The sequence below is a fragment of the Ammospiza nelsoni genome, chromosome 2, assembly GCF_027579445.1.
Source record: "Ammospiza nelsoni isolate bAmmNel1 chromosome 2, bAmmNel1.pri, whole genome shotgun sequence".
NCBI classification, from domain to species: Eukaryota; Metazoa; Chordata; class Aves; order Passeriformes; family Passerellidae; genus Ammospiza; species Ammospiza nelsoni.
In genome coordinates, this window is record NC_080634.1 from 4,321,140 (window position 1) to 4,346,770 (window position 25,631).

The window sequence follows — 25,631 nt, forward strand, 5'->3', positions numbered from 1 at the left end:
TGAGCCATGCAACTCCTCTAGTATTTGTCAAAGCTTTCACTGACAAAAGCAGTTTTAAAACTGATCATATTATGTAAATAATGCCAGGGCAATGCACGACAATTCACAGAAAAGTGAATGCCATATACAATAACCAGGCCCTACCTCAAAAAGCTTAAAGCTATAATGAGCCTTTCATTGCATAAAATCACATGCATGCAATGCAAGACTGAACAGAAGTAGCTGTAAAGTAATAGGAAATGAGTGTCAGATGCCCACAGTCCATTACATCCTCTTTATTTAACACGGGAAGAGCTTTCACACTGAGGACTGTCAGGTTTAACACAGTGCACATAATGAAGGATGAATATTTCATTTTAGATCTGGTTACAGAAATGCCTTTGCCATTCTGTGTTCTCCACTGAGTTCAGAACTCCTCAGATAGGGGCTGATTTCAAACAGAAACACCCTCCTCTACCAGATATACCTCACAACTTGATTAGAGTCTAGGAAGGGCTTAATTACAGTGTTTCACTGTGGGATTAATGCTACCTGCCTGTTCCTTCAGTGACTCATAATGCCACTACGAGGGAATCTCATATTTTATTCGGAACCTTCCGGATACAGGAAATACAGCAGACATTGAACCTAGGGGGACTATGCTATGCATAAAAATAAAATGAAAAAAAATTAAAATGAAATAAATCATTTTTTTAAAAATCCTAAGTGTATTTTCAGCCCCTGTGCCTGCCTGGCCAGGCTGCCTTCCCTCAAGCCCTGCTGCTGCCACTGCCCCAGTGCCGCCTGAATTTGAGATTTTCCAGATTCTGCCAAAGCGCCCGCTTGGGAACGGGCGGTGCTGGCAACACCTCGGGTGGCCGTTCTGACTCAGGGGTTTCCTTCTGTGCTCATCGCAATCCCCACGAGGATTTATCCAGGCACTCTCGGGAAAGGCAGCGCTTGGAAACCAGCGATTCCCGAGGCGCTGCACACGGAGAATGAAGGGGACGCTCCCCAACCCTGCCCCGGCCCCCTCAGCCCCACAGCCCGGGGGCGTGGCCTCGGGCGGGCCCCGCCCCAACGCCCTCCCGCCAGTGGCCGGAAGAGGCGGAGCGGGTGGGCCGGCGGGACGCGATTGGTGGAGCGGGGAGAGGGCGGGGCTCCGGTTTCCTCGGTAACGGCGGCGGCGGCTCGCGGGCCCCGCGGGCGCGTCCCGGGCCCAGGTCGGTGCTGCGGCCGCGGGGCCGCACCGGGGAGGGGGGCCCGGGGCCGGCCTTCCCTGTTGCGGCTTTCCCGGGGACCCTGTGCTGCTCTCGGAGAGGAGACCGCGTCCTGGCCTGTGAGAAGGGACCCGCGGCCGCTGCCGAGGCCCTGCGGTGCGGACGGGAGGGAGTTAAGGGCGGCGCTGGGAGCTGCGATCCCCCGCACCAGGCCTGGTCCCGGACTGGGTCCTTGCACCCCGTGTGCCGGAGGCGAGCCACGCACAGAGCCCAGGTATTTGATTTATTTCTGCTTCTGCGCTGAAAGGGGAGCTGGGCGGCAAATCCAGCACGGCCACCAGCAAAGCTTTTCACTGTTTATACATTTTAGCAAACGAGGGCATTAATGTTCACTGGCTACAGCTCTTATCAGTTGGTGTCCTGCCTTCTGTTGGCTAATGACTATCTTGCTTCCCATGCTAATTAGCCCACATGCTCAGTCTTTCCCTTCTTTGGATCTCAGACCACTGAAATATATCCAGCCCTAAACCTAAACAAGGCAGTTCTTCCGAAAAAAATTCGTTTGTTTTTCAAACACCTGGACATCGCTTGGAGCTTGTTTGTTGGCTGCTCTCTATTTCTCTGATTAAATCTTCTGTGTTGTTGATTAGGTTTGGAAATAGACAAGGATCAGATGTGAAAGAACATCCTTTCTTAAGAAAAAAGCGTAGAGAATTTGCTGTTAAGCTCCTGGACCAGACTCTGGCTTAAATCATTTTTGAGATGTATGTTGTATGTCACTGTAGGCAAAATATCAGCTGGCAAATAAGAGGGGGAAAAAGGCACCTGTGTTAGCTGTAACTGCTGTAACTCTTCACAGCTGAGAAAAAACATGACAATAGGGGCAGGGCAAGAAGCCAAGGGTGTGTTTCTTTCCCATGTGTTCTTAAATAAGGACTGTTCTTAAATAATAACTGGTGGGAAATTTTCTAGAAAAACATGGCATTAATTAAAATGTTACTAGAAACATTTATTTAAGGTGTATTTAAGGTATTGGATTTAAAAGCGAAGCCCTGGACGTATTTTTAAGCGCTTGTATTTCTTCCTGTTTCATTTTAGGAGTGCCTACAATGTATTTTTTTGGCCCTCTAGAATGTGTTTTTTGACCCTCTGTTTTTTGACCATCTGGAATAGATAGATGAAGCTCTTGATTAGATAAGAAAGTAATGTGTGCTGGAGCAGGGTTTTGTCAGGTTAATTTGATAATAAACAGCTTTAATCTGCTCTGTGAGTTGTATATATGGATTAGAAAAGGAGTGGGGCGTAAAACAAAGGGAGTTAGAATGAGAGACTTGCTATAACTAATGTTGGGGTTTTTTTACCTGGTAATAATTCTGTGTAGCTGTAATGTAGATCATGACCAGTCCTGAATCAAAATGCACCATAGAAAGCTCTAAGAAAGATATGTGTTTAAAAAGGAAAAATCATCCTTTAGCCAGAATGATTACTTTTGTGACTATATTAAATGCAAAGTTTCAAATTACTGAAAACTGTTAACAATCATGTTGTAGTCAGTTAGTGAAGAAGTGTGATCAAAGGTTTGTTATTGATGGGGTTTTTTTACCTTTCCCTCCTCCTGCTATGATTTCCTGAGCTTGCAACCTGAGTTATCCAGTGCTGTGTGTGTTTTACTTTATTAAGAAAAAAACAGCCTTCAGCACTCCAGAAATCCTCTGACATGAATTAAATACTTTATTATTCAAGGCATCTTGAAGGTTTCAGTAGTCTGATTGCTGAAATTATTTCCATTGGAATTCATTCAGGGCAGACAAGGGTTATCCTCTTTGCAGAGAGCATTTAGCCAGGTATTGCAGGGCAACACGTGATGTAATCTCCTTTGAATGTGCCTCTGCCAGGTAACTTCAGCCAGGGTCTGGGCAGCAGCAGAGGTTTGGCATCTCCCTGACGTGTGGGTGAATGTTTTGGTGTCTGTTAGATCTATTTTAATCAGTTTCTATTTGTGGTGAATGAAGAGTTCCTAATTTATACATGTCAATATTGGCAAACTAGAGTTTGAATTGAATAATTTATTTAATGCAGGGGTCAGTAAATTCTGTAGCAGGTGCTGCAGAAGGGAAATACTGTTTTGTTGTTGGAATGGTGTACTGCTGGCAATTTGAGGTAAATATCATGACCCTCCTTTTGGTTTTGCTCATTTTGGTGGGCGCCCTGGTGGCGCTGCGTTGTGCCCCCGTTTGGGCTGCTCCGGTTTCCTGCCCAGTGAATCAAGGGCACTGTGTGATACAGACAGGGCTATAAACAGCCAGGCTGCTTTGGTATCCTGGCTGTAATCAGCTTACCCTCCGCGGGCTGATGTGCAGGGCCAGCCCTGGGGCCGTGTTTGTGCGGGTGCTGCTCACACCAGCGATGTGAGGCTGCTCGGCCCCATGCCCGCCCCGGGTGCCAGCGCTGCCCTGCAGGTAGCCCTTTGCCAGCAGCTCTGATTGCCTCAACAGCCTGGGCTCCCTGTGACTTGCAGCCACAGCCATGGGATTGTTTGACAAGCTGGCAGGATGGCTTGGCCTGAAGAAGAAGGAGGTTCACGTCTTGTGCCTTGGCTTGGACAACAGCGGCAAAACGACGATCATCAATAAACTTAAACCTTCAAATGTGAGTAGCCTGCGTGGTTCACTGCTGGGGGTTTGTCTGATCTGGGCTTGCATGCTGTTACAAAGGGTATCCATGGAAAAGATGTGCAGAGCTTGTGATTTAGCACAGTGGAACAAATATGTTTTAAGATTTTCCAGCTAACTGAAGCTGAGGGTAAGCATTCACATGCACACTATTTTCCAGAAAAACCCCACTGTTAACATGGCACACTTTTGTTAAGATCACCCAGCAAAGAAGGGTTTGTGATGGCTGAAATCAGGATCTGAAGCAGTCACTTAAATCACTTAAATAAGTGTCACAGGATTACAGTTACAAGTGATGTTGAACATTTAGGATTAATACAGTTGTACAACAACTTATGTTTATTTTAATCACTTCCTTGAAAATACTAAGGGCATAAGAGATAACAAAATAGAAATAAAAAGAAGATGCATGTTTAAGGGTGACTTCACTATTTTTAAAGCAGAATAATTTTCAAAATAATTACCATTGCGATTTGCAGTGTATTCATCCAGTGAAAAGTGTTTGAGGCCTCCAGGAGTGCCTAATATTCTGAAAGTAGGATTCTTGTTTATAGATATGTTTATGGACTAGAAATGGACTAATTTTGATAGGCATGTTCAAAGCCAAAGGTTGTGCATCTTGGTAATTTGCACCTGGGAAACTGCTTTTTGCTGTTTATATCAGGACACAGCTTTTTTTATTATTATTATGAATTTTCATTAAATTTTACCTGATGAGTCCACTGGACATTGTTTAAAACATGTGACATAGTGGTGAGTCTGCTACTCTTCCATTCCTGGCAATTATTCTTCCACTGAAAATTTAGTAGATTTATAAACAAAGACTATAAACTCCTTGCTATGTGCTGCCAGTTGTTAGGGAGAAAGGCTACAATGTGTACCTGGCAAATTGTACTTTATGTAATTACTGAGACCTTTTTTGTAGAGGGTTCTTATGTCATTCCTTAAGCAGTAAAGGATTCTTAACTACAGTTGAACTCCAACTTGAAGATTTGTCACAATAATGGGCATTAGAGAAGCTCTCAGTGGAATTACATGAGTAGAAGAAATAGAATTTGTTTGTAATAAGAATTTATGGGAGGATAACTTTGTATCCAACTTGTGTAAGTCCTGCCCTTGCAAGACATGCCAAATAGTCTAGCATGTAACAAATGTCATTAGAACAAAGTTAATAAAACTGTTTATTTTTAGTAAGTTCAATGGACAGGTTATTCTGATCTCTGGCTCACCTCGGTCTTCTGAAGAACTTCTGCCTTGCCCCAGGAGCAATATATTAGGGCTTGGTAAATCCAAATGTGTTTCCATCTGTCTGCAGTTGTTTCTGCTGGACCTGCCTGTGGATGGTGTTTGGAATAAGGGGCTCAAGGAGTCTGTGCAAGGATTGCATGTCACTTTCTCAGACAGCTCTGTAATCTATGGGGTGTGACCTTTCTTCCTGCTCAATATCCATGCTTCTTAGAGGAGCTGTTCTTTTCCACCAACTTAGCTGATAGGTTCCTTGACCAGCTCAGTAGTAAATCAGTTATCAGACAGAGCTCTTAATAATGCTCTGTGTTTTGGCAGTTCCAGTAGTGTTTACTCTATTCCCCAGAAAACACAAAACCCTTGATTCTGAATTACTTTACTTTTCTGGGAACTTTCCTAATATTTCACAGTTTGGGGCAAAAACAGATCTGTAATTTATTAATGTTTTAAATATATTTCAGTATTTGCATTTTCTAATTTGGTTGTAAAATGTGTGCTTTCTTTCCTTCAAAGGCTCAAACTCAGGACATCGTTCCAACAATAGGATTCAGTATAGAGAAATTCAAAACTTCAAGGTACTACTTTCTTTCTTCAGTAGCAGTAATGATTATTACACCGTAGCTGGACTTAATGATCTCTTTAAGTGGGTTTGTAACTGAGTATCATGTATGGGGTGTAATGACATGACACTGCAGTTTGTTGAAATGTACTATCCATGAGACTTAATATGATCCAGGACTGTGTTAGAATATAATATGTGTTTTGTGCTGCTATAAAACTATTAAAAAATTTTTAAAAGTTTTTTCGTTTTTTTGCAGTAGCCTGTATAAACATCTGATCCCTGTCTGTTGGGTTTGAGAATAGGGCACTGTTACAGACTGGAGGAGAGACAGCTGCTGAGGTGGCAGCCTAAATTCCACTCTCAATCTGGTAACCTAAATTAAGCACTCTCACTGGAGGTACTCTGAACAGATTGCAGTGTAATCTCATTAAATGCAAAAGGATGGCTACAGCATTAGCAATGTAAAGGTGGCAGGAGCAAAGGCCAGGAAGCAGAGTCATAAGTCATTAGTTGAATGAAGACTAAGATTTAGATTATCTAAAGAATGGCGTGACATGAGGATATTTGAAGGAGGCAGCATCATTTTGTTATTTTGTGGCCTTCATTGGATATTTTAGTGTGTCTTCAAACCAAGCAGTACGGCCTCACTGGGTGGGAGATCTGCAAGAAAATTGTTTATTCCTTGACCTGATATGTCATAGTGATAGCTTTTTTATTTCTCTAAGAGCTTCCACAACTGAGTTCTGTGCAAATAAAGTACATCAGGCAAGTTTGGGACTTCACATGTGAGAATGTAAATTTATATTGCTTTTTTTATTCTGATCTTGTAGTAGGGGAGATGATGACTTGTAAATACACCATGTAGAATGTTTAAAAAAACAACCTCTAACTAAAACCCACCCCAAACCTCAAACTCTACAAACTGATAAACCCACAACTCTGTCTGGACATGGAGTGGGAAGGATGTCTGGAGAGCTTCCTTTTCCTAACCTCCTTTTTTTGGTGCCCTCCACTTGGGGAGCTACTTGGGGCTACCCAAAAAAGAAGAGCCTAGTTCTGAACTCAATGTTGCCTCTGTAAACATTTCAGGAGCAGATGAGAACTTTTTGTAGTGTTCAGTAAGTTGCCTTGCTCTATGTAGTGTTTGGGTGAAATCTCACAGTGGAAAAGACTGCTCGTTGTAGCTTGGTCATCTGAACTCACCCATTTTTCCCAAAATGTACTCTTTATTTTTTCCCTGAAGGTGAAATTTTTATATTTTTAAGCCTTTTTTTTTGCTCACATTTATACTTGTCTAGGGACAGAATTTAAGACAGGCCATGGATTTTAAGTTCATCTGAATTTCATTTACTCATAAACAGTATTTGATATCAGCATGACAGAGAGACTGAATGGGAGCTTTTTTTGCCTTTGATGCAACTTCAAATAATTGGTTTAGTTCTTTTATTCAGACAATAAACACATTTCCCATTGTGAAATATTTCTATAATAAGGCTGCAAAGCTGAGTAGGATCATTTGAAGGCAGATAATGCAACCAGAGTTCTTTTGGGAATTTTTCTCAGTTGATTGGGATTCAAACTGATCTGGTTTATATTTTTTTTATTTTTTTGGGTCAGGGTAGCAAAGAAAATGGATATGGTTTGAATTTTGTTCTTTTTTCCTGGGCCTCATGCATTTCTTTTCTTTGCAGTTTGTCTTTCACAGTGTTTGATATGTCAGGTCAAGGGAAATACAGAGACCTCTGGGAACACTACTACAAGTAAGCCTATAATTTATATTAAAGCATTGCTGTTCCTATGAACTGTTGTGCAGGTTATTTAAACAGAGGTGTGATAATATCTAGTGGTTAGAAATGATTCAGAGAAGGCTTTTACCTGGTGTTTGACAGCAGGTTTACTCTGGATAAATAAAACTTTCTATTCTAACAAATGAAAATTTTTATCTGGTGTTACTCTGTGCTTTCAGGGACAACTTTGGGGAGCATACTAGAAATGAGATTTAAATGTTGAAACCTGAAAACAAATCCAGGTTTCCAGCTTTTGAGTTCTTCTGTAGGTCAGTTACTTAAAACCTGCAAGATATTGGCTGATGGCTGAGAGTTTTAGAGGTGAGGGGAATGAACCTCAGAGGATAAGGCACATGTAACTAAGAACCTGAATGCACATTCTTAATTTCATTTATTAAACAGGATATTTTCTGTATTTATAACAGTCTGGTATTGCCTTTTGGTAATAGATCAACTCCATTCTCTGGTTTTAGAGCTTTTAGTGAATCTTTATTATTTATGTTATTTATTACACATGTTTAGTTAATCTTTATTTGCATTGTCTCATTGCTATTCTGCAATGCCTGATCCTGATCTAGATAACATGAACAATACAAAACCATGCAGAAGTAGCTTGGAGAAGTAGAAGGGATAAATTCTGAAGATTATAATATTGATTAAATATTAATATCAGTTGTGGTAGAGCTTAAATTGTTTTTTAATTGAGGATTAATGCTTCCTCTCCTTCCTGTGCAAATTGTGTTAGCATTGAAAACATTTGGCCAGCAGATCTTCATTGTTCAAGAGTGTTAGATTTGCATTTCAGTAACTGATGCCCTCAGGCTGCTCTCAAAATGCTAGCAGAGTGCTTCATAAGCAAATAATTTTTGTGATTGCGGTATTTAATGCAGTAACTTATCCCTTGTGGGGCATAAATGGCTTTTTCATCTTAACAATAACTCCCTAACAGTAAGGGAGTGTTTTAGGTTATGCTGACAGTGAAATATGCACTTGTATCCTCCTCTGGTCCTGAACAAGTGCAGTAGATTAACTTTTAAGAATAATATAAAAACAAAAATTCCTGTTAATTAAATAAAAATATTAATAAAAATAATTATATGCTGTTCAGTTTATAAAGTTCAAGTCTGGACTTTTCTTCTGTTTATCTTGAAAGTATCTTCTACTTCATTCTCTAAGTACATTTATCTTAAATAACCTCAAAGTCATGTTGTAGCCCTATCCCTGATACTTCTTTATGAAGTTATTTTTTGGTGATAAATACATGCCAGTATTCTTCATTCCTCTACTAAAATACTCTGTGCTCTTGAAAATTGCTTAGGCATTTCCAGCTCATATGCAAAAGCTTTATCTAGTAAAGGTTCTGTACACCATAAAAGAATGGGCCTTCTCATACAATCTTGGGCTGCTCAGGTTATTTCTGGTTTCCAGCAGGTATAGATCTGTTTCTTATCAAAATACAAAGGTAGATGGTGCTGGAGGGTAAAGAATGTATTCATAATGGTGTCTCAGAGAAATTTAAAATGAAGGAGAAGTGATTACATTAAAATGTAAATATATTTCTGTGGGTGTTTACAACAGGTGAATTATGAATTGGTGAGATTTTATTTGGTTTTCAAAACAAGTTTCAATAAATGGAACGTCAAGTCAAAATGTCATTAACATCCTGAAATAATGACCTGAGTAGCTGCATTTATGTTGTGACTGCGGTCACACTAGCAGCAAAATGTCCAAATGATTTGAAATAGTTGAAAGATTTTACCTGTTATTTGAAAAAAGAAAACAAAAAAAGAAAGATCCTGTTTATGCAGGATATGTAAAGATTAAAATAACCTGCATATGTCTAGCTGTGGACACAGGTTTTGTCTAAAAAGATATTTGACCTTTCTCTAAATAAATTTAGTACAGGAAATACAGAATTTCTGTGAAGATCTGTCTTTATGGGGGTTTTCCCTCCCTGACCACAATGTCAAAATAGCAGTTGGTTACATTTTGAAGTTGATTTTTCAGTCTGGGTAGTAAAACCAAGCTTTTCTAGGTGTGTGGAGAGTGAACCTTGTAGGGGCAGGTAACAACCTCATCCCAAAAAAAAAATACGCATGTTACCAAAAGATTGAATTTCAGAAATAAGACAGGATTCAAATGTTAATGGTAAATAACAATGACAAAAATTAGAGGAAAAATCAAGTTTGTTTGGACTTTTTTCTTGGTGTTTCTTCTGAAGCCTTTTCTTATTCACAGAATATTCATTTCTTTGAGAACCTATAATTTGCCTCTTTGCTCTTTTTATGTTATGCAGAGAAGGCCAAGCCATTATTTTTGTCATTGATAGCAGTGACAAATTAAGAATGGTTGTGGCCAAAGAAGAACTTGACACCCTTCTGAATCATCCAGGTGAGGAGGCTTTTTTTCCCATTCTGTGTCCATATTTGTTATGTTGCCTTAAGAAAAGCTTAAGAAAATCTGACACATTCTGAGTACTTTGCAAGTATTTTAACCTTTCATGAATATTAGCACAATAACCTTCCAAAACGTGGGGGGTTTTTTTTTACCTATTCACATTTGGAAATTGGTCACACTACAGCTTTCTTCACTGAGTTGGGTTGGTCTCTTATTAATCAATATAGATCAAAAGTTACATTGTTTTGAGAAAGAATAGACTTTGAGTTAGAAGCAGGACAGGCTTCTTGTGATGACCAGCAGAGACAAAACTGTGTCACCATGTCTGTTTTTTCCATTAAGACAGCTAATTCCTTTAATTATTTAAAGATTATTTAACTTTCTTTAACTTTAAAGATTATTTAACTTTCTTTTGTCATCTTCATTATAATTTTTTGTACTTTAGCCAGAAATCCAAAGGGATAATTACACCAGGCAGTTTCAATTCCCAATGGAAGAGGATATGAGAGGATCTGTGATCAGGGTCCTGATTTTAGGGATTTGGTTGGGGTTTTTTTACATGAGACTGCTTAATTAAATTCTGATATCAGTCAATTCTTTGCCTTTCCGTATATTCAACATTACTGAGATGTGTCTGAAAGCAATATGTAATTTTTACTTTCAGCAGTTTTGGTAGTTGCTCTGCCTAACCAGAATATTAATCTACATCTAGGAAGTTTAAAAGTGAAATAATCTTGTGATTCCTTAACTATGTATTAAACTGATAGAGCGTTAACTTGTGGGATTCCCATGCTGAAAATAAGAAGGGAAAAGCTGACTTGTATTTTAAGAAAAGCAATGTGCGATAGGGACAAATATGTTCCCATGGCTTTATTTTCCATGAAGACTTTATACAACACTTTAATTTATCAACAAAGATGCTGGTGCTGACTGGACCTTCTGATTCTCATAGTCTAATTTCTCTTTCAAGGGTATGGGCTACTTCAAAAGCAGGCACTGAAAAGGCAGTGTTACAAAAGTCACAGGGAGGATGAGGTGAGCCAAAGGCTGCAGGTGGATTACACAGAGGCCAGGGCACTTTGTCCCAAGTCAGGAATTAACTGCAGCAGTTAACCCAATTCTGTTAGGGGAGTGACCCACACAGGGCCAAGGATGAGAGGTAAAGCTGCTGGAAGAAGCTACTGGTTTAACAGAGGGCAGAAGAATAAAAATGTTCAGACAGAGTAGAAGCAACCTTAGGTGAGGCTTTTCATTTAGGATTTTCTTGGTCACTAATGCTGACCTAGCAGGTCAGTGCTGTTCAGTTGTTAATGAGTTTGTGTCTGCAAGTTCAAAAGACCAAAAGACCAGGCTCTGGCCACTGAGTGCAGTCCTGAGAGCCAGGAGACAGCAGTTGTGGATTTCTGCCTTGGTGTGGCTTAGCTCCGACAGCAGCGGTGTCACTGATTTATCAGTTTTGATATATCACATGTAAGAGAACCAAAGAGCTTAAAAAATTATTTTAGGATAATGTTCAATAAAAGTAGCTGTTGGGTGAATCAATATACAACAGGTTTGCTATATCAGTACTTTTATTTGTGTTAGTATTCTTTCTTTCTTGCTGCATATCCTACTCTCTCCCAATCTGCTTCTGTCAGTGTCATCCTCCTGGAGTGTTTTAAATGTATGTATTTACCCAAGTTTTCAATTGAATTAAATCAATTCCTGTCTCTGAAAATCTTAGCAATCCCACAGTAAAACAGTTCCCTGTCTTTTTGCCAGGCTTTGCCTGAGGGAAAGGGAAGGGAAGGGAACGTGTCCTGTGAAGCACTATTGGGGTTAGAAGTTGTACTACCTGGGAGTCTTTTGTGAATGAGAGCTATAAATTATTTTTACTGACATTAATGGACAATGCACTCTTCAAATAACAGTTTTTTTAATGGTAACTGTATCATATTTGGTTTTTTACTCAAATTTCATTCTTCAGCGCTTTGAAAGATTGTAGATTACCTGGATTAGATGATGACTCTTGGGTCACTTCACCTCCAGCACATGGTTCTAAACTAAACTGAAATTCTTGTAAACTTGAAATTCTTTGTGTAAAATTGCACATCACACATCTAGTGTCTGGAATGTTTTTAAATGTGTTGATTCATAACCCCTTGCAGCCAGAAAAATTTTGCTTTCCATTAGTAACTGTGAAAATTGTGGGAGGGAAATTTGGCAGAAAATACAAATTTCTGTGACCGTTACTTTATTTAGTAAATATCTTTGGGTCTGGCTGGGAAGGTTGTGCCCCTTTCTAATTGTTTAGGAAAACACTGGAAACTCCTTGATTAACTTGGCTGTTTGCATATGTGTTGTCAGGTAATTTATATGGCTTTAATTTACCCATAGCCTGCAAACTGTGGCTGCCAGGGTTCATTTAATTATACTGTAAATTACTGTAAAAATTTCAGTCGGGGGACTCAATAGCTGTTCAACTATGGAATCAAAACAGAGATTTAATTATTTGCTTGTATTTTGAGGCCTTTGACTTGTGTTTATGGGTATCAGAGGACAAAAGAGCTCCAGGAAGGGTAAATAGTTTGTGAAAATTGTCAGTGTTTTGATCAGCACTTACCATCTCTGAATGAATATGGGGAAGTAGTGCTATCTCCACTGATTCTGTGGAAAGGTTTAGTAGGAAGGTGGAAGAGAACATAATTAGGAGAGTTCAAACCATTTCAGCATTGACAGTTCGTTGGGATTTTGGGGGGTTTTATCATCTTCCTGCCCATCAGCAGGGACAGATGGCTTATGTTTGACTTTTTAAAATAAATCTTCACCTAGTTTCCTGTGTGAAATAACCTTTTATTTTTACTATTTTAAAAAGAGCCTGTGTAGCAATTTTCATTGAGGTGGTAGTGTGTAAGTTCTTTTCCTATCAAGCACTGATGGATAGACTAAAACCTAGATTTTCTCTAATCATGAATTGTATATCATTGTATATATGAATTGTATATCATTCTTTGTATAAATAATATGAAAAAATTTGAGAGTTAGTCTTGGTGCTAGTAATTTTCTTGGCAGTGTTACATCTGTAACTTTGAAGAGAATATGTTTTGTTTCCTTTCAATCACCATACAGTCTTTTGGGGTAATCGGTGAGGTTTAAACTTGCCTATGTGTAAGTATCCCAGAAATTGCCAGAGTACTTTGGTCTGTAGTTGTCACTGCTAGCTGAAAGAGCTTCTGGAGAAGTCCTTCTAGGGAAGGGAGAATAAAGGATGTCCACATGTGCATTTTTTCCAGTTTTATGAATTCTCTGAAGTAATGGATGCTTTCCAGGACACTAAAGGACAATTGAGACTACCGTTCTCAGCTATTGTTGTGATATTATGAATGAGCACAAATTATTTTTTCCATCCATTTTATACATCCAGTCCTCACCAGGCAGAGATAGGCAGTGTTTGTAGGCAGTGCTTTGATCTCTTGTTCCTCAGCTTCACCAGCAATCCCTACCCAAGCTTGAAGTGTGGTTATAAGGTAGGGGGAGAGGGGGTGGAAGATTCCAAAGCCTGCAAGGAAGTTTGTGAGCATTTTGGAAGAATGTAGCAGAGGCCAGGTGAACCCAACAGTGTGTGCATTTTGGTAGGATACAACCTTCAGAGGATTGCAGCTCCAGGTGAGCAGAACACCTTGCTGTGTTGTTTGTAGCTTGTTACTTGCAGAGATTATTGGGTGCTGCCTCATGGCCTGAGAGTTGTGTCTCTGCTCGTGCCTAGACATCAAGCACCGCCGGCTGCCTATCCTCTTCTTTGCTAACAAGATGGACCTCAGGGATGCAGTGTCATCTGTGAAAGTGTCTCAGCTGCTGTCCTTAGAAAACATCAAAGACAAGCCCTGGCATATCTGGTAAAGTTCTCTTTTTCTATCCTTTTATTGGCATTACTTTGTGCGTTCCTATTTTAGCCCTGTCGTGCCACTCCCTGCTGTATAAAATAAGGGGAGTAGCTAAAAGACAGGTTCCACACATAAAACACTAAAACAGTAATAATAAAATACTTATGGTGAAACTTACTTTAAATGTACAATGCATTCATTTAGACTGTGTCTGTAAAGTTTTCACAGCAGAACTGTTAGCCAAGTAATGGAATGGAGGATTTCCAGTGAAATCGGAAAGAGTTGTTATGAGAACAGTTGACATTATATTTTGCTGGGAATTTGAGTAGAATTGTTATCAGAGTGCTTCTGCTAGATTACCTTGCAGGTTTGAGAATATCAATAATAAAATCTTTGGAGTTTTTTCCACTCTACAGATACTTCACTGTTGTTGAAAGGCCATTTAGTGAACTGTTCTCTCCTGTATTCAGAGAGACACTGTACTCTTTCTACCAAGTCATGTTTGGGGGGATTTTTAGTTGTGGGAGGTAGCCTTTTGTTCCTGAAGGATGTAAGCTTTACTTAGTGCTGGTGTTTACATGGAAAAAACTCTCCTTTTATCAGAAGTGCTTTATAGAAGTTTTGTCCTATTAAAGTCCTCAGCTGTTATAAATAGAAGTGAAATCAGCAGCTAAATGCTGCTGAAAGGTACAATGTTCATTTTAGGCCCTTTCATGTTAAACTTGATTACCTGGGCATTGTTTTTGTCCAGAAATCACACTCATGAATTCCCAAGTTTCTTGGCAGATGGTTTTATAGGGAACTGGAGTTACAGTCCAGATTCATTGCTGTGCTGTGATTCACAAATTGAAGAATGAAGAGCATTTAAACAGTTATCCCCCAGTGATTCAGAAGGTGGATTTACACTGTTCTCAGTGTAGCAGAACGGTTTTATACATTAACAGACACTCCTGGGGTTGCTGTTACAATGAAGTGTGTACACACACATAGTTCCTCCTTCTGGTACTCCAGCATTCTCACTGTGTGTAGAAACTGTGTGGAGAACATTTGGGCTTAATCATATTAAAAGTCTTATCCAGTCTAAATGATTCCATGATTCATGGCTGCTGTTGGAGGGAGTAAACATCTTTCACAGCATTGTCTGAGGAGGGAGGTGCTGCAGAACAAGGTGCCTGCCTCGTGTGGGAGCTCTCCCAGAGCCCCTCATGTTCCAGCAGTGATTCCTTGTGCCTTGAAACTGGAATTAAAAGAGATCATATCATGAAATGGTGTTTCCCTGTGGGGAAGGTACCCTATATTATTTGAGGAGCAGTCTTCTCCATAGGAAGAAAACTTAAGGAAACTACCTGATGCTACTTTGCAATTATGTAAATTACAAGTTTGGTGATGACTCAGCTAAAACTGGTATTTTTACAATGTTTCTGAAATTTGATTTGTTTTTTTCAGTGCCAGTGATGCTCTTAAAGGAGAAGGATTACAAGAAGGTGTGGATTGGCTTCAAGGTATATCATATGTAATTCTCTTGCTGTATTTTCAGTCTGTTTAACTCTTTCATTTTGTAAGGTTTTTTCTTTATTATTTCCTTTGTTTTCTTTCTGTCCATTTCTGCTGTCAGATCAAATTACACAGTGAGTACTAAAGCTCTATCTCATATGTGCCTTTTATTTAACCTCCTTAATGTACACAAAACATCATGTGGCCTTCCCTGACCAAAGTGTGTATTATGAAATACTAATGCACACTCTGGCAAGCAGTGCAGCACTTTCATTTATACAATACCAGCTTCCACACTTCAATTTCTTATTGTGGTAGTTCAGTTTCTTCTTTCATTTATTCTTAATGTCCTATCCCTGTTTTGCATAACTTGATGTTATGTACCAAGAAATGGTGAAAGAAAATAAGCCAAGTACACAGACAAATACACTGGTTTTAATTATACACCTTCAGCTCTTTAATCCAGAGCCAAAAGAAGAACTTCTTACACCATAACGATTATGGGACATTCAGACACTCATAACTGCATGGAAAATATCAGATCCAGCTTGGATGATGTCTGACATCCAGCATCTTTAATTACAAACTTGATACACATGTTGTGTAATTGCAAACTTGATACAGATGTTGTGTAATTGCCAACTTGATACAGATGTCGTGTCTCCTTCTGTTGTGTGTTGGTAAGGCTCTGGTTTCTCTTGTCCTCCTGCTCAATGTTTAGATTAGTGAAGTGTGGCATAGTTTTGGCAGGCTGGTCCCAGTTTTAGCTCCCTGGCTGGTGTTGCTTGTGCTGTGAAGTGCTTGGGGTGGTGCGGGCTCGGCTGCTGCGCCCGGCTGTGCTGTGCCCTGCTGGCCACGGGGTGTCAGCGCTGGCCCGGGGACAGAGCCCCTTCCACAGGGGTGACAGCCAGCGCTGGCCTGGGGACAGAGCCCCTTCCACAGGGGTGACAGCCAGCCCTGGCCTGGGGACAGAGCCCCTTCCACAGGGGTGACAGCCAGCCCTGGAGTGGGGACAGAGCCCCTTCCACAGGGGTGACAGCCAGCCCTGGAGTGGGGACAGAGCCCCTTCCACAGGGGTGACAGCCAGCCCTGGAGTGGGGACAGAGCCCCTTCCACAGGGGTGACAGCCAGCCCTGGAGTGGGGACAGAGCCCCTTCCACAGGGGTGACAGCCAGCCCTGGCCTGGGGACAGAGCCCCTTCCACAGGGGTGACAGCCAGCCCTGGAGTGGGGACAGAGCCCCTTCCACAGGGGTGACAGCCAGCCCTGGAGTGGGGACAGAGCCCCTTCCACAGGGGTGACAGCCAGCCCTGGCCCGGGGACAGAGCCCCTTCCACAGGGGTGACAGCCAGCCCTGGAGTGGGGACAGAGCCCCTTCCACAGGGGTGACAGCCAGCCCTGGAGTGGGGACAGAGCCCCTTCCACAGGGGTGACAGCCAGCCCTGGCCCGGCCTAACCCATCCCCACTGCTCTGGGGACACCAGGATGTCCTTTTGACGGAGACTCGTCCTGCTGGCCAGAAAAAGATGGTTTGTTTTACCCAGTTATTGTAGAGTACAAAACCACTGGGTGATGTTTTCAGGGGGAGGGCTGCTTGCCAAAAATAGTCTTTGGAAAGGGATTTACTGCCCTGCAGAGGAGTAGTGATGTATCTTCCACCAGGATTTTGGTACTGGGTTTCCTCCTCTCCTGTGTTCTATCATCATAGAGGCAGATTCCAAATCATAATTTTTCCTAATTTCAGGCACAGTTCTGGCTTAGTAATGTTTTCATGCTATGTTCGGAGTCCCCACTTCTCTTGGAAGAACCTTTTAAGAGTTTCAATCCAAATTTGGGGTTTTTACATAGCTTCATGCTACTTAAAAGGATCTCAAATGCTTGTGTAAATATTTTCTGACAAAATATTGAAGTTATATATGTAGATTTTTTTTTTAAGCACAGCAAGCAGATGCTTCTGCTGTCACTCACATAGCTCTTACAGCTATTCATTTCTTATGGAGTGTTAAAATTCTTAATTTTTTGAGCTGAAAATCCTCATGAAGGGACTGACTCTATCTGAAAATTTCCTTTAGGTCCCTGGTTCAGTGAACCCAAAAGCTGAAGAGGGGTTGAGTTTAAACGGTACTGTTAACCTAATCACATGTAGTTTGGCAATTATATGTTTAAAGGCTGAATACTTTGATATTTCAAGGACAAATTTTTACTCTTGATTCTCATCGTTCCTAGGGCACCAGATGGAAATATTTGGAACAAATCTGTAGTTATGGTAGTCCCTAAATCACAGCCTGGGGATGCCATAAAATTCAGAGGAGGAAATGACACCTGGTGAATGAGTACACAGTTCTTGTCAGCAGCCAAGCTTTTCTTAGTTACCCCTTCCAGACCCATTTCACAGTTGGGGTGGCAGGAGCAGAAAGCTTTGTGAGTTTTTCTCCATAGTGAAGGCTGAGTTTGCTATTCCCCTATTTTGTAATGGGGTTGCTTTTGCAACAGCACATCCTCCATAGGGTAAAACAAACCTGTCTCACAGCATTCCCCCTTAGTGGGAGAGATTGTGCTGATTTCCACATTTTGTAATGGGATGCTGGATGCTTTTGGTAACCAAGAAAACGTTTGAAGTGAGTTGAGAAGTGGCAATCAGGCAGCAATATGGAGAAGTGTGGCTACAGACTGCAAAGTTTTCATGTGAGTTATTAGAAACCAAACTTTAAATCTTTTGCTGTTGGGTAGTTCATGTTCAGTTAGGTGGGAGCCAAAATGCCTACAAGGAATTAAAATGCGTACTTCATAAAACAAACTTCCAGGTCTTATGGTCATCAAAGTGATCTTATAAGCCTGAAGAAGACAAAAATTGTATTAGATGTGAAGTCTCCCTGTTAAACATGCAAGATTTGGGGAAAACAACTTGGCTGTACAGGAATTTCAGAAGTGGATGAGAAGGCAGGTTGAAAACAAATGCTTTGTTGTCTCCCATTCTTGCAACTACACCAAAATATCTACATCTATTTATGCTCTCAAAAAGCAAAATGCAGCAAGAATTGATCTTGTGCTTAGTCTAGATGTTTCTTTTTATTAACAGGTCAGATGCAAGCAATGAAGACATGAGAGATAAATAAAGGATCTATGGGGTTCTTTTACACCTTTTGTCAGTAGGTGAAGAACAAGTTCCTTGGAAAGGAAGAATGCTTTGAAGAAGATGAACAGTTCAGCTAAAATATCCTGTATTGACTTGTTTGAGTTTAGTTTCTCTTCCACAAAAACTGAATGTAGGCAGCCTAGCACCTCAGGTATGCACATTGATGAATTAAATTGAATCTTGTGACTGGAGAGCATATACAAAAAAAATATGTGTTAAAAATAAACATCTGCATTCATTTGAGGTTTAGGTGATAATTAGCCATCAGTAAATGCCCCTGTTTTTTTGGGGGGACATGTTTTGAGCAAATGGGAATATTTATTTTCTAGAGAAAGAGTAATCAGCACTTCCTGAAATCCATCTACATAAGATACCTACTGATTTTAGATGCCCAGTTTTAGGCATTACTGGCAATTTTTTTATATTGAAGTTTCATGTTGGGTTTTTATTATCCATCTCTAATATACTTCTATAAGAGTATTTTGATTAAAGATATAAGGATTCAAGTGTTCAGTATATTTGTTATAGATGATTGCAGATGTTTTTAAGAAATTGCTTTTAATGAAATATTACTACTTGTTTTTTTTGTGATTATACCATGGTTATATTTGCATTCCCATCAATAAAACTTCAAATATATGACATGCCCTGATTGGGTTTTTTAACTTCAATATGCTCATTAATGGTCTTTACATCCTAGAGATTTCTGGTTTTCTATTAATTTCATTTGGAATTTGTTTATCCATATTCAAGTGGATATAGCACTGTATATGTAATAAAATGGTATCTCTGTTGCCAAGGGGTTTTTTTATTAGTTGCATATATTTTTTACACTACCTAATCCACTAGACTTCTCTTCCAGATACTTGAGTGTGGGATCTCAGCACCTCAGGATGGAGGTGCAGAGTGACCGAGACCACCCTTGGGGGGGCTCGGGAGTCCTGGAATGTTGCCAGAAGTGTCTGGTGGCTGGACTTTGATCCTGCACAGGAGACGACGCCTGTATGAGGACTGGGAAGGTTTCACTGGGTGTATGGTGAAGGGATAAGTTAATTAGAGTGTAAAACACAGGGTTTAGGATTTTGGTACAGGGGGGTCTAAAGAAGTAAGATGGAGGAATTGGGGCGTGTCCTGTCCTTCTTCTTCTTCTTCTTGGCCTCCATCTTCTGTGGTGATGGTGGCACTGTGGGATTGGTTATTACTAAAAGTGCACTGGTCAATAAGGGTAAAAGGTATTGGGGAAAAATGATAAATATTGTACACGTAACTTCGGGTATAAAGATAAGTGACCGCCCGGGGGCTCTCAGTGTGCCCATGGCTGACTTGCTGTGCAGACCTCTGTTGGGCCGAAAGAAAATCTTTTAGATAAACAATTAATAAACACCGAGACCGAGAAAAGATCTGAAGTCTCTTCTCGTCCTTTGAAGTGTCGGCTCTTCAAGGCCATCCCTGGGCCTTTCCAGGCCACCTAAACAGCCGAGAAACCAACACTTGAGGAGCATGTGAATCACAGGATGGGTTACACTGGAAGGGCCCAACCTCCCTGCTCAGGCAGGACCATCCAGAGCACGTGGCACAGGATTGCATCCAGGTGGCTCTGGAATATCCCCAGTGAGGGGGACTCCACAGCCTCTCTGGACAATCTGTTCCAGTGCATGGTCACTGCACAGGAAAGCTCTTCTCATGTCCAGGTGGAACTTCATGTTGTCATGTCATGTCAGAAACACAGTTAAGGGACAGCTCACTGGTTTACTAGATCATTATTATGAAATGTGTTATATAATTCTCTTGTGTATAAAGACTGTTTTACTTCCAAAAATAAATTTAATAAACTTTCTGGTTCCAAAGTGTACCATAGGTAAAAAATTATGAACTTTATTTTTGTTCTGCCACTTCAGGAAGGAGCAGGCTGACCCTGGCAGTGCTGAAGACTCCATTTCGCTCAGTGATTCCCTGATTCCTGTGGGAGATGTAATGTGCAGCTCTTGCAAAAGCTCCCCCCACGCCCATTAGCATAAAAGACACATGAATGTTCTGTCAGCATGCCTTCTAGGCCTCACCTCATAGAGGAGTATTTGGAGCAAAGGGAGCTGAAATGGGAGAACTGTCATGTGCTCTCAGTTATTAAATAGTTAAATTTAACTCCCCTGCTTTGCCAAAACAAAATCTCACTGTAAGAAATCTTTCTTACAGGATACTGTGGCTCCTACAGTTCAGTTTGTCATGGAAGTGTTTTCATGTCCCTTTCTGTGACACTATTGGCCTTTTGTCAACTCTGAATCTAAGTGTCTATACAAAAATCAAATACAAAGGAGGAACAGTAGTAATATATCATTCTGAGAAGTTTTCCCCTGATTTGTGGGCAGATAATTTTTGGGTTTACGTTGCTTTGGATAATATAGTAATTAAAATAATGGGTTGGAAGGGACCTTAAACATCATTGAGTTCCAGCTCCTGCCTTGTTTGGACAAGGGACATCTTCCACCAGACCAGGTTGCTCAGAGCTCCATCCAGCCTGGCCTTGAACAATTCCAGGGGTGAGAACACTGCAAATTCCTTGGGCAATCACTGCCAGTGCCTCACCACGCTCTCCACAAAGAATTTCTTCTCAATATCTAATCTAAAACTATTCTCTTGAAAGTAATACTTGTAAAACTGTTTTGCTGTGTGTAAGTATTTTGTAATTATTGTGGATCACTTATATGTCTTATTCAAATGAAACTTTTAGTTTTAAGTTAACAGTTTCTTTTCTACCAAAGAAAATTTAAGTTCTTACATAGAATTTGTCTGCATTTCTGACTTCCTTGAATGGTATGGATCTTGATGGTTTTCTGATTATTTTTGTTTATTTTAAATTACATCAAGTGCTATGTTTATCTTGTGGATTGCCTTTACTGTCATGGGAAGCTGTTTGAACCTACTGCTTTGTTGTTCCATCTGCAAATCCAAGGGAAGTACTCTAATTTTATTTTTTTTCTCATTTGGTTAGGAAGTGCTTTTTGAAAACAGCAGTTAGGTTTGTACTTTTTTATTGTTCCCTTCTTGATTTTTTGGTGTTTGATTTTGTTCTGCAGTGAACAAACAGTTCTGTTCCTCCCCTAAGGGGCCACTGATCTGAATGAAGACTTGTTGAAAGGAATGGAAATGGGAACAGTTCTAGTAGAAAAATGCTGGATTTTTATTTCCCCCTCCTTATTACTGCTTCAACCATTAGTTATGTCTTACTTTTAGAACATTTGTGATCATTCTGTGAATGTAAAACCTCCTGAGGGCATCTCTGCATGTTCCCCTCTCCTTCCCACCTTGGTGTACAGGCATAAGTCACTAACATCCACAGGTGCTGGAGCCCCGAGTTGCTCTAAATATGCTGAATTTGGTACAAGGATCATATATTGTACAAAATCCTCGTGGATGTGTGCAAAAAGGCTGCCTTGGAGTTGGTTTTTGTGGCTGTCAGACTTCCATGCCATTCTCCCATTACATTTAGGATGTTAGAGTAACGAATGAGTTCTCTCTGGGTGCTCCAAGACAGTTGGCATTGACAAGTTCTTTGTGCCTGAGGAACAAAGCAGACAAGGGAATATTCATTTTTTTTGATCCATGTTACTGTAGGTGTGTGCATTATGTGATAACTTGAAGGGCAGTAGAGTGACCAAAAGTGACTCAGGGAATTTGGTCTTTACACCCCACTCAGTGTTTTGTGCTGTTGCTTCTATGAATGCTGCCCACCTACATATTTATTAATTTCCCTTAAAGATGCCTGGTCAGGCTGAAGACTAGCATTTTTAGCTGAAATATGGTGCAGTTGTTTTCACATACAAAGTGTTGCCTTCTAGGTCTCTTTACTGAGGAAGGGGCTATCAGGTAAATGTGTAAATCCTGATTTTCCTAGCTGTGCCTCTCTGAGAGCACCAGTCCATGGGAACCTTGTGTTTAACTACTGCTTGCAGCTGTGCTGGGAGCCTGCGTGGCCTCAGCACTCCTGGGCAATTCCACATGAAGCAAGTGCAGCTCTAAGTGTGAGCATGTAAATGTGATGGAGCCTCCTTTTAATCTCAGCCCTCTAACTGTAATTTCCTCGGGGTGTTTTATTTACTAATATGAAAGATAAGCTGCTGTAAAAGACCAGACATAACAGCTCAGCTTAGTTGTCTGCAGACAGGAATTCTGATGTGGTAATACGTGGAATGGTAACGTTGCACTTGAGAGCTTCTGTAAAACAGCTGTGCAACTGTTTTGGAAAGCAGCTTATCTCTTAGGAGCTTTAAGTAGGAAATATCATTTTGTTGGTAATAAGAAGTAAAAGTAATGCTGATTCAAAATGCTTGTCCTTAAAAGCAAACACTTATTAAGCCAAGAAATGGTGTTTAATCTCAAATGGGGTAGGGCTGGGGGGAATTTTTGTTTGTTTACCTCAAGTTTTACTTGTTTTTACAGTTTTACTTGGTTGGAAAATCACTCTTTTTATGATTAATTCTTGTCGTCCATTTATTTTGTTTTATTCTGACCTGCCTTGTCCCGTTTTGCAGAAATCCTTACAAATCTTGATCCTCAACTTTTTGGTCTGATTCTTTTAAATTTAGCTGAGTATTCTGCTAGTGAAACTTTGCAGCTCCTTTCCCTGTTGTTTTGGTTTTGGGTGGGTTTTTTTGATTAACAAAATAGATAATGAGAGAAGGTCACAGAAAACAGCACTAAAAAGGCAAAAAACAGTACTACCAAGAGAGTCTACAACTCTCCTCTTTCAGAAGGGTCAGGAAAGTTTGCTTTCAAGGATTAATTTTATATGCCTTAATCCTTTTTTCTTATTTTTCACTGCTTAAATTTAAAAATGCGCTGTTACTATGCAAAACTAATATTGTGTGTAATAGCTAATCAGAGTTCAGAGCTTTAAATGCTCTCTTGTAACAAATGCCAAGTGTTTTTGTAATATTTTGTAACCATCCTTTAGTTCAAGGCTCTGTAGCTCCTGTCGCAGTAAGTTACATCAGGGAAGCATCTGTGTTTGTGTGAACCAGCACTTTGTAATTAATTTGCCACTGTTCAGCCAGTTGGATTTACCACTTAATTGGTGGAATTTTCCTGGCCATATGAAATTCTTGCTCTCACAAGTACAGCATGTACGTGATAATGTACTGTTCTCCTTCAGTGCATGTCAGGATCTCACCATGCAAATCAGCCGAGTTTGCTTTTCCCACTCTCTTAATGACAGCATGAAGCCCCCTCCCACTACTGTTTTTCAAAATAAATCCTTGAAATGAAAGCTAGGCTCTTAATGTCTGTCTACCATTAAATGATGTTGTGTTCTCCAAACTGTTTCCCAGGAGATGAATTTAATTGTATTACAATCATATTACTCAGGCACCAGCTCAAAAGGGGGTGTTTGTAATTTCTCTGGGATTCAGGGAGCACCTTTGAAGAACAGAGTAACTTGTGTAGTAAAGGAAGTGTAAATTTAGCAACTTCATGCTAGGCAGGCTTTTGGCAAACAATGTTGTCTTTGAAGATCAGTAAGTAGATTGAAGGCCTAGCAAAATAGTTACTGAACCAAATTTAGTTTGCTGAGGAGTTGCCTAATAGTTCTCAATAAAGGGAAGGAAAGATTTAAAAAATCAAGGAAATTGGGATGTGTGGAGGAAATTTCTTTGGGCTGGAATCATGCTAGTGAATATTAAAGAAGCTCAAGCCTCATGATGCTCAGTGAGGTGACCGTGACGAATGATTGAAGTGGGTGCTTGGTGATACAGACTAATGAGAGCAGCCCCATCCAACTGCTTTTACAGAGCAGAGAGAGCTGGTGCTGAGAGCCTGATGTCCTAATGTGTGTGGCCTCAGTTTCCCTCAGCCTGAGCCTTTCCAAGGGCTTCTCAGTGCTTGGAGCACGCTGTGCACTCTTGACTTTGAGATGCAGTTTGATCCAGAAAGAATCAGTTTGTGACCTCCCAGCCAACTCTGCCGTGTAAACAAAAGCACTGCTGGTGAGGATTATCTTTAAAATACCCTCCTGACCTGAATTAATGCACGAGTGGAGGCATGCCTGTACAAAGCTAAGAGGGAAACAATCCCAAGGTTTTCAAACCATGGGGTTGGAACCATGTGAAAGAACAGCAGAACTTGGCAAGAGGTCTCCACAAGCCAAGGTTCCCCAAGAATAATGCCAGGGAAATATTTAGGAAAAATACAAGTTTATAGTGTGCTTCACTTAGAATAAACTTGGAAAGCTAATTCCACAAATACAGGATATAACTGTTAGACAGGGATTAAGGGGTAACACTTCCAACCTGAAGGAAATGGCATAATGTCACTTCTGAAAAAACAGGCATTCATGAGTAAATAATAATAAATATTAAAATCTTTATGTCAATAATAAAAGACTTGTCTGTCAGGTGTCACTGCTGTCCTTGCCATCATCTGTATTTATGATCACACAGGTTTAAAGGTGTTACTAGGAAAAGAACTTGGCAATCTTTTTTTGTTTTTTTTTTGCTTAAACCATCACTCTACAAGTAAATCTCTCTTTGTTTTAAGCTTATCCACCAACATTTATTGGCATAAAGTGAAAAGGAAAAAAGTGTTTAAAAATTGGTGTAATGAGTAACAAATGGAATCAATGAACCAGAAAGTGGGTGTTGTTTTCAGTGATAACAATATTCCAAGGATTTTGTTCATCATGTATTAGATCATCAGTGGATTACACAAAAGCATCTTGGACCCAATTTAACTTTTCTGTCTGTGAGGTGATGTTGTTGGCAAGTCATTAATTCTTTCTTTAGAGAAGTAAGGACTAGTGAAGGGTTTCTTTTCAAGGGCGGAATATTTCTCCTGGGAAAGTTGTTGCTTTTCTCTTGTAATACTTGGTTTTATTCCCTTTTCAGGTGGTCTTTTACATCCTTAGGGAGTTTTCAACAGGGAAGTGTTACTCTGTGCTGAGATGCCTAGAACCCATGCATAATCGTTTTTTAAGTCCTCTGCTGAGCTTTAAATCAAGAGCAAGTTCATGCTCTAAAAAATTTTGGCAGCAGTTTCAAAGCAGGCCAAATTGATCTACAAACTAATCCAATCTAGTGGTTAGGAAGTATTGCTGTATTTTGCAGGTAAGATTTGAGTCTTACTATTTCTTTCATTGGTACCATTATAAAATAAGATCAATCACTATTATGTTAGAAAGCAATTGTAGAACAGCCACTTCAATGCTGATTTACCACTATTATTATAGGTACATATAATATAATAAAGCTGTGTTGTAACTTTACAGTTCCTGGAAATTAAGACATGTA

The 25,631-nt window shown here is 40.2% G+C and overlaps 1 protein-coding gene across 2 annotated transcripts; it reads left to right on the forward strand.

Moving 5' to 3' along the window:
- The first annotated feature begins 1,168 nt into the window (after window positions 1-1,168).
- ARL6 (ADP ribosylation factor like GTPase 6) lies at window positions 1,169-19,153 on the forward strand. 2 transcript variants are annotated; one of them, XM_059466745.1, is made up of 8 exons: window positions 1,169-1,473; window positions 3,695-3,848; window positions 5,630-5,691; window positions 7,370-7,438; window positions 9,762-9,856; window positions 13,608-13,737; window positions 15,172-15,227; window positions 18,298-19,153. In XM_059466745.1, exons 2-8 carry the CDS (start codon window positions 3,726-3,728, stop codon window positions 18,321-18,323), a joined length of 561 nt encoding a protein of 186 aa, XP_059322728.1. In that variant the 5' UTR covers window positions 1,169-1,473; window positions 3,695-3,725; the 3' UTR covers window positions 18,324-19,153. The 2 variants fall into 2 exon arrangements, with proteins under 2 accessions (XP_059322728.1, XP_059322727.1); XM_059466744.1 differs by having other exon boundaries at window positions 3,718-3,848.
- The last annotated feature ends 6,478 nt before the right edge of the window (window positions 19,154-25,631 follow it).